The 16,643-nt window shown below is 42.6% G+C and overlaps 1 protein-coding gene across 2 annotated transcripts in view; it reads right to left on the reverse strand.

Annotated features, from left to right (window-relative positions):
* MYL10 (myosin light chain 10) overlaps positions 1–16,643 on the reverse strand; it is a 62,493-nt gene that overhangs the window by 6,484 nt on the left and 39,366 nt on the right. For both annotated transcript variants that reach the window (XM_021416199.1, XM_021416200.1), the window contains exons 3-5: positions 6,864–6,950; positions 4,136–4,211; positions 2,592–2,696 (exon numbers count right to left, since the gene is read on the reverse strand). In XM_021416199.1, coding sequence (XP_021271874.1) covers positions 2,592–2,696; positions 4,136–4,211; positions 6,864–6,950 — 268 coding nt within the window. The remainder of the gene's footprint in view (positions 1–2,591; positions 2,697–4,135; positions 4,212–6,863; positions 6,951–16,643) is intronic.

Genomic DNA, 16,643 nt, shown 5'->3' on the forward strand with positions numbered 1-16,643 from the left:
GTTAGTACCCAAAGAATCCCATTACTACTTAAGTTTATGTTCCAAAGTTTGACAGAGAGAGAACCAAGCAGAACCAAGGCATGATTCCCTGATGTAACAACTCAACTATATGTACTCCTGATGTCTCCCGAGTCTTCCTTGCAATCATAAGGGCTAGTAGTAGAATCTTAGTAGATATGATGGTCACAGAACAAAAGACTATATGGCCTCCTCCTTGTCATACACTGTCCATGTATATTTTAATGCCAACTTGGAGGCAGTGTATTCAATCTACAATGAATAGATGATCAATATAATGAGCACTGGTATTTAATGAGTGCTTTGATTGTCTTGTTAACGGGAACTTTTTCCATCTCTGAGGAAAGGTCTGCATTTAAAGTAGTCACCACTGTGTGGGGGATTTTTTTTTGTCCTTACTGTGTTTTACATTTTCTGCTCTGTCATATCCTTGGACTTTGGCTTTGAAGAGAAGCAATGCGGCAGGCATTCTTTATTGATTAGCTGGTAAATAAAGTGGTTTCTTTGATGTGCGGCATCTCTGTTTTCTGTACAAATTGTATTATTCTGACTCCCTGTAGAAACAGCTCCATGTGGTTGGCATTAACATAAACTGAGTTTTGTTAGCTGCTCATCTGGCATCATAATCTCTATATACAAAGCTAAAGCTCGTCCGAAAAATCCCAGCTTCCCCTTTATGACAGAAATTAATTATAGCACAACAAATTTTACTTAGAAAGCACCTTTCACCAAATTCTCTGAGTGGTACTTAGCTAATAAAGAGTGTTGCAAAATTGCCATATCCACTTCCTCTAGCCTTTTTTCCCTTTCTAATTGCACTACAAAGGCTCTTCATCCCAATTAGTTTTGATTGGGAATGCGCAGTCTTTTGGCTCTGCTTCCTTTGCATGACAAACCCAACCAGAAGGGCATGACAAGCACAGCTGTGATTTTCCCTTCACCAAATGGAAAGAACAAAAACCTTCCTTCTCTTCTAGTAGCCAACAGGAAACCTGCAAACAAGAGGGGTATGCTCTACCATTCACCTTCCTGTGCTGGCACTGGTTTTAGGCCTCACAATTGGCAGGGCCAGACTCTGCCAGACTCAGCAGCCATAAGAGACAAGAGGGAAGAGGGGGAAGGAGGAACAGCTTGCTTCCATGCTCCGTGTGATCATAAGCAACACAAATATACAGTAACGTGCAGCAGGGCACCCCATCAGAAACAGCTGCTTATCCCAGAAGGAAGATCATGGGGTAGGGCACTGCCTACTTTGCAGGATGATATCTGGAATGTAAAGGTGTGGGTACCACTGTGACCAAGCCAGATTGATGTCTGGGTAATATAACCCTCTCCTTAATGTATCTCCTTAATCTCCTCTCCTACAGCGTTCCCTGTCACCCCTTGCACTTCCCAGATATACTGTATTTCTTAGCAATAGCGTGTTTCTTTGAGGACTAATTACATCAGTGCCTTCTATTAGATTTCTTTATTTTCTATTCCAAGGGTAGAAAGCCCTTCTTTGGAACTGCACTCAGTAGTATAAAGCCAGAGGCAAGCAGCAACACAAAAAAAGTTTTTTAAGAAGATGTGATCAGATTTTTCAATTTTTTATAAGTTTTTATTTCTCTAATCTGCATAATTTTTACCCCAAGAAAGAGAAAAAGAGGAAGAGAGAATTGAATAGCATTAGTTATTTCAACAGACACTTGGAAAGTGCTTGGCCAAGGCCAACTACCTCACTCTGAAGGCCAAGGCTTTCATCTATCCCTAATGCACACAGGAAGATGACCAGAGGCTTCTCTTGGTTTCACACTCTGCTTTACAGTTTCCAGCCATGTTCAGTATCAAAGAGATGAGTAAATTACCAGCTTCCTCACAGAATTTAGTACCCATGTTTTCTGAACTCACTACGGTCATTCCGATATATTCTGTGGCAATGGGCCAAATTCCTCTCTGCTATCATTCTAAATCCACTGAGATTAAACTAGTCCAATTTATTCATTCATTAGGAGTTATTCAGCAAAATCTTCATTCAGCTTAAGCCAGTGTCTTAATTACCATTGACCTGAAGTGAAAGCAAGCCTGGGCTACTAAGTTACAGATGTAACAGAAAATGGGGGATACCATGCTGCTTCCTCATGCCCTGTAACTACAAAGGGTGCAGAGATTATGTATGCATAATGAGCCAAAGGAGTGCAGAAAGGTTTTTCATAGAAATGCTGATGTTAGTTTTAAACCATGTAACACTGGGAGGAATACCAGTGTAGCATGAGCAACAGACCTCAGCCTAGAACTTGCAGATGGTGAAGAACTCTTCTGCAGCTTCTCCAGGCAGCCATGATCTCATTACTTTCTAGACCTCAGCTTGCTACTTCCATGTAAGCTTATGCAAGCTGAAATCACACCTTTGATTTGTCCTCTGGACCATCCCTCTGCCTTTTCATACTTCATCTCTGTCTGCAAAAATGGAGATCACTCCTTGCCTTTAAGCATTGTTCTGTGGATACATTGTTATAATTTGCAAGGTACTGAGATATCTCAGTGCTGAGCATCTTTGACAGATACCTGTCCAACCCCCCAAAGGTACTTACCTTTCAGTTTTTCCCCAAACATCGTAAGAAAGACAGTGAAGTTAATGGGACCTGGCGCCTCCTTCACCATTTCTTCTAGCTCTTCATTCTTGACATTCAGACGACCTGCAGCAGAGATCATTTTTTCATAATAAATCACAAATTGTGCTTTATAAAACGATTCCCATTCATCTCCCACTAGGGAGCTCAGGGCTCTGTGTAACTTTGCTAATTATGTGATGGAACACAACTCCAGAATACTTCAATGCATTCTGAGTTGGAATACAGAGTTGACTCTGAGATCAAAAGATAAATGAAGGAGTAAGGGGGATAGATGAGACAGACCTGGCCAGCAGCAGACCAAAGAAGGGGCTACTTTCAATTAAATTATTTTTATTTGTTGCTGTTGTTGTGTTTGATTTTTTTTTTAACCTCGGGTGAAATACAGACTGTGTTGATATTAATATAGCAGAGTTTAAATGTGACTGAAGTGGATCCAAAGTCTCAGACTTTGCCCTCCTGTATTTTGAGATGTCGAGATGAGTAGAGGGCAGATGGATGAGTTGAGCAGTCCTATTCCTTCCCCATCCTTGCACTGGACTGTTGAGGATTTAGAATCCAGCATCCCTACTCAAACTGAGTGGTAATTTGCTGTGACTGTACGTTATAAGCATTACAGGGCTTCACTGAATGTGAAGGATAGCAGAATGTGGCCTTAAGAAATAAATATTTCAGGGTAACAGTAGCTACAGGCCAAAGTTTGCAAGCTCCTTTGTCACAATAAAGAGTTCAGGAGCTTCTGCTCTTTGCACTGACTCTACAGCAGTCTGATTCCACCCCAGGGAGCACTAGAGATTCTTATCAAACTCTTTTTAATAAGATCCAGATGGCAAAAGCCCAAATGCCTACATCACTGTTCAAGCCTCAAATGTTGTAACATGGATACAGCTTCATGTTAGGGCTCATGAGCATTTTGATTTTTCCTTTTCTTGGGAAGATTTTCTTTAATATGCTTGATGTTATCAGGATTGTAATGCACATGAAATGGACAACACTTAATCTCATGACATGCACATTCCACCCCACATCAACGCACAACAGCACGGAACCTCACATGGAGTCTTCCTACTTCGGTGTGGGCAGAGGGGCCGCTAGTCCATGACAAGAACGTTAATTGGTAGATATTGCATGACTCCTAGATAAAAAAGGTGCAGCTTGTGAAGCCTGGATTCGGAGGCAAATCAGAAATGCCTGGCATGGACCCCGACTTGGGTGGGCTTTTTATGAAATAGTTGCAGGGGAGGGATCAGAGCCTTTGGAGAGCTGCCAGCTGCACAGCTCTGTAGCACCCGCCAGTGAGTCCCAGCGAGACCTTCATTTAGTGTCTGAAAGAGGCTGCTCAGGAGATTTTCCAGCTGGAGCTATGTAGTCGAGATAGCAACTACCATAAAGGAGTTCAAACTGAACAGGTTTCCTTTCGCCTGCTGGTATCTCATTATTTCTCCAACTAATTCGAATACAAACCATTGTTTCTTTTAGGTACTTAATTATTACTACCAGCTTACCTAGCGCAGCAAATGTGTCTCTCAAGTCTGCTTTGTCAATAAAGCCATCCCTGTTCTGATCCATGATGGTAAAAGCCTGTTGAAAGACAATAGGCAATTTATTGTCATGTTGCACAGGGCAGTGCTACAGTCACACATACTAATACAGAGGGGGTGTTATACTCATGCTGTAAAGAATATTTAACTTCCTTTGATTCATCCACACCATGCCACATCTTTGCCCTTTCCTCACTTTCAACACATTACTGTATCTTGGCAAGGGGCTTAATTAAACCCACCCAAAGTTCTTCTTATGAAATTAATGCTCAGTGCAGCATGCAGCTGGGCAAAGCCAGTGCTGCCAGCTCCTGCCATTCGGGCTTTAACCCATAGAAGTTTGAATTAGGAGCTACTCCTGTGTGTTTTCTATGCTTCCTGTATCTCCTTCCTTTGCTCAGCTATCATATTCTGTAAAACATTTAATTACTGTAAATAGTTCTATGCTCTTGAGAAAAAGTCTTTTTCCCCTGGGCTTCAGGATGATCCTTCGTACACAGACAGCTGAGTTTCCAAAAGCACTGAGAAATGTGGGTTTCACAGTTTTGTTTATTCACAGTTTATTTCCCTTTTCAATAAATTGCATCCGTCAGCCTATATTCTGTGCTCTGACTGACCTTGATGCTTAACCTTAAATACTTCTTGTCAGGCAAAATTTAGCTTCTGATAAAAATCAAACATTACTTATCCAGCTAGCTAACTGCTTATCTGTCTGTCTATTTACCTATCTGTATGTCTGTCATTTGCTGCTATCACACTTTTAATGTTTCATTGATTTTGAAAGATTTTAATGACCTGAAATTCCCCTGGATATGCTATGTGGAGTATCAGCAGAACCAGGCACATCTCTGAAGCTGGTTATCTGTCAGATATGCACATCAATATGAGAGTGTTTCTTTACAATGACCAGGAATTATTTTTGTTTGGGGATTATTATGCAAAACAACCTTCTCCCTGGAGTACAACCAGTCCACTCAAGTAACTTGCAGAGTTTTGGAATCCACTGCTCTACAGGATGCATTTCTTTCCACGATTGTATTATAATTAACATATCTTCAACCAGTTTGATCTCCAGTTTCTTACAGAGCCCCACTGCTCACATTCCAGTTTGCCCACGTGGTAACTTGCAGCATGTTTGCTCCCAACCCTTCACTTATCTGCCAAGCCATCACCTAATAAAAAATCAAGCTCAACTCTTTACAGTTGATTAAGCATCCCCACAATTTGGAAGAAAGAATGAAATGCAAAGACCAAAGCAGAGCCCAGCAAAATCACAGAAGAGAGGAAGAGTGTCAGGCATGTATCTTAACGAGAGAAATTAATGTAATACTGGTGATGCTGATATATTTTATAGTGAGCTGGCTGAAATCTCTACGTAATACTGTTCTGATAAAAAAATGACTTATCAGCCGAAATGCATTATTTGTTCCAAGTAGGCCGTCTTTACACACAACATGGCCTTGGTTTTTAACTGGACCTCTCCACTGCCTTGTGACTTTGCCATCATTCCGCCACCATTCTCCCAGACATGTTCTAAGTATTATCTTATTTAGAGTAGTTCAAAAATAGCATTCTGACCAATTCCTCTTTCTGATGGCAAGTCTTCAAGCAGTAGTCCCCGGAGAGAATAAAACTGGAAGTTCATAGGATGCTGACGGAAGTGGGAGAAGAGCGCCAAAAATATTCCCATTAACTTCAGGGAAAATTCACCTGGCCCATATTTACAATCCTTCGTAATCCTCTGACAATCCTTTCGGCCTTATTCACCACTGAGCTTTACTGATGAGAATCCTCATGAAAAGTAAAGATGAAATCCACATGCACAAATTGCAACAGCAGCTATTTATCGCATTGGAAATTGCTTTGGAGATGTGAGTTAGCAAAAAATGAGGAGAAAAATAATTAGAAATGACAAATCTGTGTAAAATGTGATGGTGTCACAGATATTTAAAATGCCCTCTTGAAAAAAAAGTCTAAACTCATCAAATTATTTGTTTTCATTTATTCACCAGCTATTATGCCAGCCAATTAGATTTGCCTCATCACAGGTAACTGATCAAAGAATCCATAAAGCATGGTAATACCAATTCTCTGGGAGCTAAAACATGTTCAATTTGTTAACCTCAATATGTTGCTTTATTTTATGGACATTTATGGAGAAAGTTGGGTGAGGACTTTCTGGTATTTTGGTTTCTAGTTTGTGGGCAGTATTAGATGGGCACAGAAGAATATTTCTATTACCATTGTGGAACAGTCCATGAATTAATGACCTTGTTCAACAACACATTTCCATTCAGGATAATACTTGAGCATGCAAGATTATTCTTATTTAAAATAGCACTTAAACTTAACTTTAAATGCGTGCCCAAGTATTTTCCTGAATCGGGGCTAAAGTGGATGAGATAATTTTCCTTTATTAATTTTTTCGGTGCTCAGGGATTTTTTTAAATAAGCCTGGAACTTGAAAAGGGAGATGCAGGGAGAGACAGAATGAATGAAAGAAAGAATGAAGGAAAGAACAAACAAACACACAAGGAAAATGATATACCAGCCAAAACCACAGAGATGATTCAGAAAACAACTGTGTGTTCTATTAAAGCAGATGGAGAATTGAATAAGGATTACAAACAAAACCTATGTTATTCATTAGTAACAACAGGAGACTATAGAAAACAGAAGAATAGTGACCAACTTCTTTGAACTCCTGGATCTGGGTTTGTTCAAACATAGAGAATACATTGGAACCACCTTCTATCTTCTTCTTTGCCTTTTTTGGAGCCTGCAATACAAATAAGAAGATCAAATATATATTACCTTGTCTGTTTATCATGAAAACAAATTCCATCTTTTACAGAAGGTAAAATATATACAGACAAGTAATACAAGATGATTGTGTTTTTTAATTCAACCCACAACAGATATTCACATAAGCAGACAAAAGTGGGATAAAAAATGCTGCTTTAGTTATTGCCGAATCTCTTGCTGAGGGTTCCTGCCATTCCCTTGCTCTGGCCTGGAACCTTACAGCTCGCATAAAGAGGGACATCTTGTCTGTGCTGTGTTAAAGAGGTGAGGGACCCAAAGTGTGACTCGGGGTATCACAGCTGCTTGTTCCTTGGGCAGAACCTCCTATGCCAAATCATGCACCAGACACTACTCCCACTCCTGCAGAGCTCTGAACTATAGGAGGAGCAATGCAAGCTTACAGTCTCACTCACAGTAGGAAGATAAATTCCTAACCTGCTGTTCTCAAGAAATACAAGCAGTGCAGGTAAGTCCCTGTATGAAGACCTTCTTCCCAGGTCCCATGCAGGGACAGGCAGCCAGACTCAAAAATTAGGCCCTGCAAGAAGACTGAGCTCGTAAATACAAAGGGAAATTATATCATTTCCTATTGACTTAGAAAAGTTTAAAAGTCTGCTCTGTCTGGAGCAGCACCAAACAAATTCTTCCAATGTAGGAACACCTTCTACACTTGGAGAAGAGTCTATATTCTCACACCAACCTATGATACTACACTGCATTGCCTTACCAGGCCATGCATTTATAATACTCAAGACAGTTATCATCAATAAAAGGTAGGGCCTGCTTTTATCACTGTTCTGAAGTCAGAAGACTGGGACACAGAAAGACTTGGGAGAGAGCTACGATGTTACCTAAGAACCCAATGCTCACTGGAAATCAGTCAGAACCAGACATCCTCATACGTGTCTGAATAAGGGCCCAACCAGCTCACCTGACGAAGACAATACAGTTTTTGTTTTCAGTGAAGAACAAAACCTGTGATAGCTATGGATTACAGAAATGTTCTAACCTCAGCATTATCTTCACCTGGGGCAGGATAATGAACCACACCACCGCCTTTGGACTTCCCTTCCAGAAGGATTATTCTTTTCTTTATCATTTCTACTTTCACATTTCATCATCATCGTCCCACCTGGTTCTCGTGTCATGGAAAATTACTCTTAGTTAGTTTGGGCTATTCTGCTTGAAACAGAAGGGAACTTCTAGTGTCTCCTTTCAACAGAATAAAAAAGCCTGTGAAAGTTCAAATTCAATACTGATTTCAAACATCCCGAGGAGCAGAGCAGCTCAAGGAAATATTCCCACCTGACTCTGTTTGAAGTATACATTGCCTGATCAATTTAATTTGCCAGGCAGATTTCTGCGCTCAGCCATTCAGCTTCAGATCCCAGGTTGAAAATTAGGGCTGTGGTAGACATTCACCCACATATCCACAATCCAGACCTGTCAGCCTCCAACCAGCTAATGCAAAGCAGTCACATTTGGAAATAGGAATGGAAATGGGAAAAAAAAAGGGGGTTGTAGGGAGGATAGAAATAAGGACAGAATGCCACCACAGGCATGGAGGGAAGAAAAAAAAAGTGAATAAGTTGATTATTTAATGAATGCTGAAATATTGATTTTGGAATAAATAGATTCCCTCCTCCTCCTACATATGAAATAAGTGTTATTTTGAGCAGTAATGGGCAATCATCCACATAACATGAGGTGCCTGGTGGAGGTTTTCAGCACTTCCAGATTGACTGGAAATACTAAGGACAACCCTAAGTTTTTACAAGGCATTTGTTCCCCGAGGCAAAAGGAAAGCAGATGTTACCCAGCAGAATGCACTGCAAAGCGTCCAGGGGAACTGACCACATGGCTCATGGCTGGCCTCAGCCCTTGGGATGGGGTAGTGAAGCTGGTGCTCCTGTACTCACATAGCTGGTCGTTACAAAGACAAAATATGCTTTACTACTCTCATGCTCTGCTCTGCTGTGACCAAATACAGCATCCATATTCAGCGTGATAAATACGTGCCACACTAGCAAGCAATCTGCATCTTTTGAAACTAGCACCACAGTGAGGGACAGGAGGCTCCAGTTCCAGGTGTTGTTCACCTTAAATGCCAAACACTGGCAATGCCTCCATCAATCCTGAGTTTAGCAGGTCTTCTGCGATGTAAAGCTTTAAGTGAGGATTGCAGCGGTAGGAAAGAATTAGACAAACCCAAAAGCTCATCATCTGTCAAAAACAGATCAACAAAACCAAAAAAAAAAACACCCCAAAAACCCTCAAAATCTCTTAAGTTAGTGAAGTCCTATTCAAAGCAGAAAAGACTGAAGACTATTTATCCAGAGAACAGTCACCATACCCAGAGAAGTTAATGCAATACTTGTTCAATGCTTCTCTCTGGTTCATCATCTCCAAGGATGACAAAGGAGATCGGTGTCCATGTGGTTCAATCTATCTTTAGTTTTTCTATTGAAGCTCTGGCTGTAGATCTATTTACGATCTACTCACTTGTGGAATGGGGCTGAGACCACCAATACAATTCACAGGGCTAAGAAACAGCTGTCAAATGGAATGGCTTCAAGCTAAGTATTTTGGTATCTTGGATTATCAGTCTCCTCTCTTTTTGGATATGCAGTACTAGAAATGTAATTTATGTGCTCTAAAAATCTTGAAAATTCATTATCACAGAAAGAAAGTGCAACTTGTTTTTTTGTGACTGATGGGTGGGAAGATGGCATGAAGAGGAAGGCTGAGAGATAAGGATGTGGACAGGAACTGAGAACAGCACATTGTCACTGCTAGTCTGGTGAATCAAATAAAAGGCAGCTCTAGGAGAAAAGAAATCCTGCTGCCTGACAACCCCAAACACTCCACAATTTTTTGACGAATGGAAGCAGGACTCTTAAAGAATTATATAGCAAAAAGCAACACAGAACTGAGCAAACATGGTTTCTGAATGCCACGGTTTCACAAATTTAGTAGGTGACCTACAGAGGAGCAAGTGGGTGCCTGATACATGATTGCTGTCTGCCTTGGTTTCCCTGTTTCTAAAATGCAAAGTGCACCGAGCAGCACTTTGTGATGATAGCTGCTCTGTCTTTGCAATGCGTGCTTTGAGACTGACACACAAAACATGCCAGATGAGAAACTGAAGAGCTGGGGTCCCCTGGGCTCAGATTCCAAGGCACAGCAGTGGGAAGAATGTTGCAACAACTGAACAAGCCTATTAATATTCCTGCCTGAGTGTATTAATCATCCCATTGTGAAGAAAACAACACTTCACTTTAGAAGAGAAACCGCAGGCTTGTTGCACATCACTCATTTGTCTTACTAATGTTAGCACTCACTCAATTAGCCGGGATTTTAAAGGGTCTTTTTTTTTTTTTTCCTTCTAAGGTTTAGTTTGTTTTAGAAGCTTTGAATGAAAAATTGAGCCATACCAAAATGTGGCCCCAAGAAAACCCTATTGCACCAGGCACTTGCTTTGAGCTGCGTTTCCTTCACTGCATTTCTCCCGTGTGGCAGCGTCAGGGGACAGAAAGGACAGGGACAGGGCAGTGACACGGGCAGCAGAAGCCACGAGTGCACGCTGCCTTTGCCTCTGTGGATGGAAGAGGAGGGATTCATTCTGTGCATGATGTTGGGAGCAAGGGTGAGGTTTAAGTGCAACAGAGCGACAAAATCTCAGATTTCAGAGTAACCTACAAAGAGAAGCACTCAGGAAATCAGTTTACGTTTCAGATGTCCCAGACGAGCCTGGTAGCACAGCCACATTGCTGCAAAATAAAGAAGATACAGCTGTTCTGCACACAGTGCTCAGGCGCACGCGGCTGCTCTTGTACCAGTGGGCAGTGGCTGCCCCTGCCCTGTGCTTGTGCCAAGCAGGAGCATCTCCTCGAGCAGTCAGATAAGAAGGGCAGCGCTCTGGCAGAAGCCACATCTTTGGTTTGATTTGGCTTGGGGAGGTCAGCTCCCTCGTTGGTCCACCATGCCCTCAAACACTCAGAAAATACTCTAGACACTCAGAATTACTCTGGATAGGTGGAGGTGACACGGTTTGATATTCCTGACAACCTAAGTTAAGACGCAAGCAGAAACACTTCCCCTCTTGGCAACTTATTGTGTCTTCTTCCACTTTTTTTTTTTTACCAAGGATGGCACCAAGCATTTCTGCTGATGGCTGAGCAGGTCTCCTGGGAGGGAGCTCCTTGGAGAAGCACAGCGGCACACGCTATTAGGAGCCTGATTCTGTTGTCTTGTACCTCTATACAACCATTATGTGCTCATTCTGCCCAGGGCAAACCAGTCATAAGATACTAACAGCTTTAAACTGCATTGTTTCTCATTTTACACTTCCTTCCTTTGCAACTACATCTGTGACTACAGAACAGACAGCAACATCCATCATCTTGCTCCGACTCCATCCCCTACTGTGATCCGCAGTACCATGCTAACTCTGTGCTACCATTACTTCTCCATCCATCATGCTCTCTCTGTAGTTTTCATCTACTCTGGGACCCCAGTACTGACATTTCCCATCTTTGAGTTGTTTTTATCATCGAATCCAGCTTCTGAACCAAAAGTTACATCTTAGGCCCATCCGAGGGGTTTTTGGATTGTTGTTGTTGTGATAATTTACACTGCGGCTGCACCAAAGACCCCAGCTGTGGAAAAGCCATCGTATTTCAGTACAGTTCAGGTTCTTCTTGTGGCAGGTGAGCAGCATTCGGGCAGCCCAGCGCATGCCTCTCGGGGAGCAGTCTAGAGGAGCGAGCAGCATAACCTGCTCTAAGGGCACAATTTGCATTTCAAACAGGCAACAGCCTCAGATCATTCAAATAAAAACCCACGTTATCAGAGCTGAGAAACACAAGATCTTTTCATTACCTGCTCTGCACTCACACCGATCCCTCCCTTCCCATCCTCGCTCCGTTTCAGATGCAGTCCCAGCCTCCCACACATGCACAGACACACACACCTTTGATCCCTGCTAGATACAAAAATCTGTTGGCCTGCATCCTCCCCGCTTCATGCTCCCATCTGCTGCAGCATTCTCCTTTGCCCCACATAAAATCCCTTTCCAGTCTCCTTGTTCCTCTCATGCAGATGCACGGAGAGCGTCGCGTGTCCCAGGAGCAGCAGATCACCTCTCCAACCCCAGACTGCTCCACCCTGTGACCCAGAGCTCTCCAACCACGTCCCCACCCAACAAACCATTCCTGGCACCCCCCACCGTCCTCCCCACCTGCAGACACACACACGGACACAGACACGGACACAGACGTGGGAGCTGCATCTGCAGAAGCACACACACACACAGCCAAACACACGCTGCATTTTCAGTGGGTGACATCAGCACAGCTTCTCTGTTTCAGTACAGGTGGTACATTCCAGCAGCAAAGCAGGCTGCTTGATCACAAGGCCGTCTGCGTTTGGGCACTGGTCGCCTCCAGCACACAGAGTTTGCTGCAAGGTGTCACCGAGCTGAATAAACACAGGAACATCTTGCAGACCTGAAAATCCCTTCCCTCCCTCCTCCCGCCTTCCTTCCTTTCTGTCCACGGAGACATCGCTGACCCAACATCACCGAGATTCCCTGGAATTAGCGGAGAGCCGCAGACGGCGCTGAGGACTCGGCTGGATAGCACTTGTGTGGTCTGCTCGTGTTGGAAAATTGATCTCCCTGAACCCTGCCTCTCTCATTCTCATCAGCCCTGTGTGTCAGAGCCTAGTAGCACTGCCTGACTTGTAATTATTTTTTACTATGCTGCTTTGTCTGCACTAATCCTTTGAAAGTAGCTTTACTGCACATCTGAAATATTATGATGCTATAAAACCTCTGTAATATTTATAAATCCCATAAGACATCATAAAGAGAGAAAAAAACCTCCCCACAGAGTTCATCTAGCATAATTACATATACATTTCCCTCTGATTAATAAAAAATGATCACTTCCTTATGTAAAGATATTCTTCAGCTTTCTTTCATTTAAGGCTATTTTTTTCTTTCCATGTTAAATCTGTTTCATGTGTCCCTGCATAGTAAGGTACCTCAGAAGATATTTTCCCAAAACAAAAGGCGTGATGAAAAGAACCATCACAGAGAATCGTCAGCCGAACTGGGAGGGAGGAAACAGAACAGACTATCGCTGTATTCTCACATCTCCTAACTCCAGCGATTTCACCACAGAAGGTCCTGAAATATCCTCCAACATCAAGCAGGCAGTGTGTCATCTCTCCAAACAGAAGGGAGCTCGTAAATATATATATTTTTTATAAAGAAAGAGAGAAAGAAAGGAGGAAGGAGAGCCAGCACTTCCTCCCCCCCGTCACACCCCAACAAAAGGGCTGGCTGAGACATCACTGAGTCTGATTAAATGGAACCCTGGAAATACACAGCTGGAGAGGAGGACACTGTCTATTTCTAGAACAGTGGTCAAGGACGTGACCAGTGACTGGCATGTTCAGTGCACAACCATTTACACTGGGCTTGCAGACTGAATCTAAGTCCTACTTCTGTGTGTATATTATAGACATGGCTTTGAATGGGGTTTTATCCTGCTCTTAGATCACATTCTTCACCTGGTTAAATGGGATCAGGTTTGAACTAAGTTTTGAGAAATGTTTTCATATACAGCTCCCTCTCCAGTGTTCTCCAGAATCAAATATTCCTTAGCCTGAGGGGGCCACTGGGCAGCATTACTCTAAGACAGCCTGAAAAGGACCTGCAAAAAGGAGAAAAAAAGAGAAAATCACCAGCTTTTCCTTTTCTTTCTTTCTTTCTTTCTTTTTTTAAATTTTGTAGTCATTCCTCTGAATTTGCAAAAGATGAAGATAGAGCCCAGCCTGCCCGCTGCCCCTCAGGCTGGAATTCTTTGCTCCTCGGAATCACATCAAATGCACCTTTGGTGCAGAGGGGCTGTTTGAGTGCGAGCTAAAAGCCAACAGTGAGCAAAGCAAAGATAAGACAAAGAAATCTCTGCAGTACTTCCTATTTTCCCCCCATCTCAAGAGCAACACAATTAAAATTAGAAAGATATCCCTTACTCATCCCATCACGCCATAGCAGACCTTAGCACTAATTAACACCAGCCATGCCAATCATCAGTAAATGAGTCTTGGAAAGAGATGCACAAGCTCTTCCCTTCAGCAAGTGCATCTGTGTTCCCTACCTTACCCTTTGTTAAACACACAGAAAGTCCTTGGAAGTTCACAGCTCACTCGATGGGATATATCTTCATTTCGGATGGAATATTAAGTAAGAGATTTCATGGGGTCCAGTGTGATCATTACTGCCCTGTTAGAACTGTTATGGTCAGGAAGAAATACAGAGAAATAAAATGACAGACATGGAAAGAATAAAACCTACCATGCTGCTGCTTCTCCTCCTGTCCCTTCTCTGCCAACTCGTCAGCCAGCAAACACAATGCCAACTGCCTCTTTATATAGTGTCACCAAGGAATAAAAATATGTCTGCTCCAAGTTTAGACAATAGATGTAAGATTGGAAAAGTGCAGTAATTGGATCCCAATACCATTCCAAGCATCTGTTCCATGCACAGCTTTAGCTTTCACAGAAATAATGCGGCAGATAAGAGTAGGCAGTTGGGATACAATCGTACAGCACTCACAATGTGCTACAGCTGAAGGGACTTTCCCACCTACTCCTAAGTAATGAGCACAGGGCATGCACTGAAAAGATCTTAAGTGAACATGGCACCCTGAAAATGCAGGAAGAAAACCACACTTCTTGAGAAAAATGCAGAGGAAACTGGCAGTAAATCCCAGGCACTGAGATGTCTGGTTGCTGCAGAGTGTGGTGCAGCATTCAGATAAATGACTGAGGTTCTGTATGGGGGCAGCCAGAACTGGGAGGCGTGCTGGGCAGACACTGCTCTGCAGATGCAAATAGAGAGGGGCAGATCAGGCCTGTTTTCCAGGAACCTATCATGTATGTCTGAAGTTCAGGGGCTAGACCTCAAGCTACTGCAAACAGATGGAGAGTGATGGACTGAAGCTTGAAAAAAGGATGTGCAGCAGTGTCTGCGGTGCTGAGAGAAGGAGGAATCAGAAGGCAGCACTGGAGCCACAAAGGCCGTCTCCCAGGGAATGCTCATGGACATTAGTACATACACATTCCATCCGATTCATAAATCATGTTTGATTTATATTTGATTTATAGATAACAATGGTCCAGAATGTTAACCAGTACAAACTGGTATCATTCCACAGAAGTGAAATCATATTTCCTAACGGGCTAACAAGTGCCTGTGAGAATACCTACACAGGACAGCTGGTGCCTTAAAAACAGTAGCAACAAGAGGAACGTGCACTTGCAGCAGAGTACATGTGTACACCAATCACTGACCTTGACTCAGGAAAGTTGTTAACCAATTAGCTGAACTTTGGGACAGACATATGCTGAAGTATCTAGCAGAACAAAGACCTTGTTCTTCCTCCAGGTCCAGCCCCTTGCAGTGCTGTCACCTCTAATCTTAGATTTGACTGCATGCTCTTCAGGGCGAGGACTGTTTTAGCTGTTCTGAAGTACCTTGAACACCTACAGGGATAATTAAGCAATAAATAAGCATAATACAGTTCCTCTCTGGCTTCAGCGAAATTGTCTGGGATGCAAACTGGAAGTCAGCCTGGTGCTCGTTCTGACTTTGGTGGTGGAATACCATTACCTGGTGTCACACAGCACAAAAATAAACCCCTTGCGTCACTTGCCTGCCACTGCCCACTGTAAGCAGATCCAGGTTTGTACATTATAGATCAGGTTTGCTAATCTGAAAAACTCAGAGTAAGGTTTTGGAAGGAAATCTTAGGGAATTTCAAAGCTTTGCTGTGAGCAGTAGATACAGACTATTATCTCCACAGATTTAGGTTCAGATCCAGCAAGGCTGATAAGCATGTGTTTAAAGAAGAAATAGACCCGCTGAAATCAGTCTAATAGCTCACATACTGACATCTAATAATAAGGGTTTGTGTTTTGCAGGATCAGTGCTCTAAGCCTAACCAGACAGCCAAATGAGAGGCAGCTTTGTCACTGAGTTCACTGGGCCCAGGATTCCATCCTGTGAATGTTGTGTCCTTTTTTGGAAGAACACTTGTCTTTTCATCCAGCCATTTCAGGAGTTTGTCCGAACCACACTGTTAACAGATGCTCTGTACTGTTTCTTTGGGAGTTTTGTTTTCTCTTATCTGCTATGTCATCAATCACCGTTATTGTCATCAATTTGTTTCTTAGTTTTCCAGCTTGATCTGCGGGCATTTTCCGATAGTGCATGTATTTTCTACATTGATCTTTGTATTTTCACAGAATTTCTACATTAAATGAATTCTTCCAAGCTGTTTTTAAATGACATGACATGTTAGGAGAAAACCCATACAATACCGTGTGTTTGTAATGCGGTGCAGTGAGAGAGCAGAACCCTCTCTGCTTAGTCTATAAAATAAATCCACAGAGGAATTAAGGGAGACGTACATCTTGGCTTTAAAGGTCTGCTTGCTTCTGCTACTGCCTCCAAATTATAGAAAGGCTCCAGACTGCAGAGGGGAGGGAGAGAAGAGGGGAATAACGTAAAGACTGAAAAAGAAAGGCTTGAATTTAATTGCCCTAAAAATTTCAATCATTCAATCTGGTAATTAGAGAGCTGGCTGATGCAGAAGGC

This window comes from Numida meleagris, chromosome 18 (assembly GCF_002078875.1).
Source record: "Numida meleagris isolate 19003 breed g44 Domestic line chromosome 18, NumMel1.0, whole genome shotgun sequence".
Lineage (NCBI taxonomy): Eukaryota > Metazoa > Chordata > Aves > Galliformes > Numididae > Numida > Numida meleagris.